Source organism: Cryptomeria japonica, chromosome 8 (genome assembly GCF_030272615.1).
Source record: "Cryptomeria japonica chromosome 8, Sugi_1.0, whole genome shotgun sequence".
NCBI classification, from domain to species: Eukaryota; Viridiplantae; Streptophyta; class Pinopsida; order Cupressales; family Cupressaceae; genus Cryptomeria; species Cryptomeria japonica.
The window spans coordinates 559,657,058-559,660,625 of record NC_081412.1 but is presented as its reverse complement, the minus strand read 5'-3'; the positions used below and the strand labels follow the sequence as shown (position 1 = coordinate 559,660,625).

The 3,568-nt window shown below is 46.7% G+C and overlaps 1 protein-coding gene across 1 annotated transcript; it reads right to left on the bottom strand.

Annotated features, from left to right (window-relative positions):
* Positions 1–1,011: 1,011 nt before the first annotated feature.
* On the bottom strand, positions 1,012–2,272 carry LOC131067054 (uncharacterized). The gene is made up of 4 exons (XM_058001983.2): positions 2,027–2,272; positions 1,678–1,743; positions 1,339–1,425; positions 1,012–1,224 (listed from the first exon to the last, which is right to left on the bottom strand). Exons 1-4 carry the CDS (start codon positions 2,270–2,272, stop codon positions 1,012–1,014), a joined length of 612 nt encoding a protein of 203 aa, XP_057857966.1.
* Positions 2,273–3,568: the final 1,296 nt, after the last annotated feature.

Here is a 3,568-nt window from a genome sequence, read left to right as displayed (position 1 = left end):
AGTGCTAAACCCCTTTGGAACTTTGAATCGATCCTGATCCATTCGAACCAAAACTTTGTCCCCAACATTGAACTCCAATTCATGCCTGTGCCTGTCAGCAAATTTCTTCATTCTGTCCGAAGCCTGGGTGAGATGGTACCGAGCCAAGTCTACCTTCTCATTCCAGCTCTTCAAGTGCTCTGTCACATTGACATTCACACCTTTGTAGCCTTCCATGACTGTATGAGGCGAGAGTGGTTGCTGGCCCATCGCCAACTCAAATGGACTAAATTTCGAAGATTCGCTTTTCTGCAGATTATAGGAGAATTGAGCCATGTCCAACAACCTTGGCCAGTTCCTTTTGTCCGAGACTATGAAATGCCTCAGGTAGTCCTCCAGTATGCCATTTATCCACTCTTTCTATCCATCGGTCTGGGGGTGGAACCCAGAACTCATCAGAAGTCGGGTCCCAACTAGTTTGAATAGTTCCTGCCAGAAACTTGAAGTAAATCGTGGATCCCGATCAATCACGATGTTCAAAGGGATGCCCCAGTTCTTGACCACATTCTTAAAGAAGAGTTCGGCCGCCTCCTCGGCTATACAAGAAGTCTCACATGCAATGAACACTGCATATTTGCTGAACCTATCTACGATGACCATTATGCTAGAAAGTCCATCCACTTCCAGCAATTGTGTGATGAAGTCCATACTCACACTTGCCCAAGGTCGTACTGGAACGAGGAGAGGCTGCAACAAGCCCGCTGGCTGCAATTTCTGAGCTTTGTCTTGTTGACAAGTGAGGCAAGTTCTCACGTGCCTCTCAACATCATCCCGCATATTGGGCCAATAAAAGCCTCTTTCCAACAAGGCCATCATTCGCTTCTGTTCCGGATGTCCTGCCCAAACGGAGTCATGACACTCCTACAAGACTTCCTTGCAAACTTCTCTCCACTTTGGAAGGTAAACTCGGGTGGTGGCATAATAAAGAAGCCCATCCTAAATTGTGAACTTCCGTGTTCGCCCAGCTTGCACCTACAAAACAATCTGCCACACTTGCAAGTTGTTCTCCAGACCCTCCTTGATCCTTTCGATCATGTCTTCATTCAGCACAACTTGACTCTGGCCCAAGAGTTCTAAAGCACCAAGTTGTGCTTTCCTGCTAAGTGCATCGGCTACCACATTGTGCCAGCTCGGGTTGTATACCAGCTCGAAATTGAATTCTACCAAGAATTCTTGCCACCTTGCCTATTTCGGGGTGAGCTTAGATTGAGTCTTAAAATATGTGGAGCTGACATTGTTTGTCTTCACTAAGAATGACATGCCCAACAAGTAGTGCCTCCAGGTTCTCAAATAGTGCACAATAGCAGTCATTTCTTTTTCGTGCGCTGAGTAGTTCCTTTCCTTGTCATTGAGCTTCCGGGACTCATAGGCCACTAGATGCCCATCCTGCATCAAAACTCAGCCCATGGCATAATCGGACACATCAGTTTGGACTTCAAACAGTTTGTCGTATTTCAGCAATGCTAAGACTGGCTCCTCAGTAAATTTATCTTTCAACATCTGGAATGCTGACTGCTATTTGTCGCCCCATTTCCACTCGCGGTCCTTCTTCAACAGGTCCAATAAGGGGCTCGCAATTCGGGAGTAGCCTGCAACAAATTTTTGGTAGTAGTTAGCTAATCCAAGAAACTGTCTTACCTCGTGCACATTGTGGAGTGGCTCCCAGTCTCGGATCGCCTCAAGCTTTTTCAGGTCTGGTCGGATCTGGCCATGTCCAAGAATATGACCTAGAAATGACACTTCTTCCTATGCAAAGACGCACTTCTCCTTCTTTGTGAATAGATGATGTTCCCTCAACAAAGCGAACACCTTTTGAAGGTGTCTCTTATGTTCCTCCAAGTCCCGGCTGTACACCAAAATGTCATCCAAGTACACAACTATGCACTTGTCCAACAATGACTAAAACACATCGTTCATCAAAGTGCTAAAGGTGGCAGGAGCATTAGTGAGGCCGAAGGGCATGACCAAAAATTCATAGCTACCATACCTCATCACCCGACGCGATCCTGATCTGGTAGTAACCTTGCCTCAGATCCAATTTGCTAAACACTCTTGCATCAACTAGTCGATTGAAGCTATCCGCTATGAGGGGTAACAGATACTTGTTTTTGATTGTGAGCTTGTTCAAAGCCTGATAATCCATGCACATCCGAAGGCTTCCATCCTTCTTGCATTGGAACAATACTGGGGCAACATAAGGCAACCTGGATGGACGCAAGTAACCTGCCTCCATGAGTTCTGTCAGCTACTTCTTCAACTCCCCCATCTCTGGTCCGGAGAGGTGGTAGGGAGCCTTCATTGGCGGTCTTGCTCCGGTCTCAAGTTCGATTCGGTGATCTATGTGCCTCCGTGGTGGCAAAACTGCTGGGAGACTATCTGGCATTACATTTGCAAACTCGAACAACACTTCTTGGATCGCTGAGGTGTTGGAGGGTCCCAAAGACTCTCCTTCATCCCAATCTCCAATTAGTGTGGCCAAGAACAACTCTTCCTACCTTCCTTTGTCGACCTTTTTAGCACTTAGTGCATTCAGAAGGAGATCCTGCTCCATGCTTTTCACCATTGGAATCAAAATCGGTCTGTTTGGATCCAATATCAGAATATAGCCCAAGTGTGGTACTACTGCCACAGATGCCAACCTCAAGAACTCCTGCCCAAGTATGAGGTCGAACTCGTTCATCCCAATAGCGATAAAGTCGAGCACACCCTGCCACGATCCAACTCAGATTACTTCCTTGTGGATCTCGCCGCTCACCTGTTGTGCGGGTGTAGTCATCGCTTTGAACTGATTCAAAGTTGGCTCGATTTTGAGTCCAAGCTTCTTTGCTCGGCATGCAGAGATGTAATTGTGTGTTGCACCTGAGTCCACCATAGCCAACACCTTCTTTCCACCAAGGAAAGTCTCCACAAAACATAGCTCATGCTTATCGGCCACTTCGGTAGAATGCTTCACTGCATTAAGGAGTTGTAAAGTGCTCATAGCAGGCAACTTCTTCTCTTTGACCAGCAAAGCGTTGATCCTACTTCTGTCTAGATAGCTCCGTGCCTAGTTGTCATCTTTTCCATAGATGAAGCAACCCGGATCCCATTCCTTCTTCCTTTTGAACTTTGCATGATCTCTCTTTTTTGAGTTGCCTTCTCCATTCGACTTTCTAGCCTTCTTGTTCTTTTGCTTGCTATTCTGAATTGAAGGAGCTCCACCTCCTTTCTTATCCTTACGATGGAAGTTCTTCCTGAAGTCCATCTGAGCTCCACCAAAACCCCTAGCCGCGTCGTCCTTATAGTCGAGCAGGCCGTCTGCCACAGTGATCGCCTCGGCCAAAGTCTAAACTTTTTGTCACCTCAGCTCATCCTTCGCCCAAGGTTGCAGACCTTTGGTGAAAAGAAACAATTTCTCGAAGTCGCTCAACTTTGTGCACTCCAAGTCCAATACCTGAAATTCCTTCACATACTCCCATATGGTTCTAGTATGTTAAGGCACCCTCGCAACCCTACTTCCATCTCTAGGTTGTGCGACCTCTACTTCATA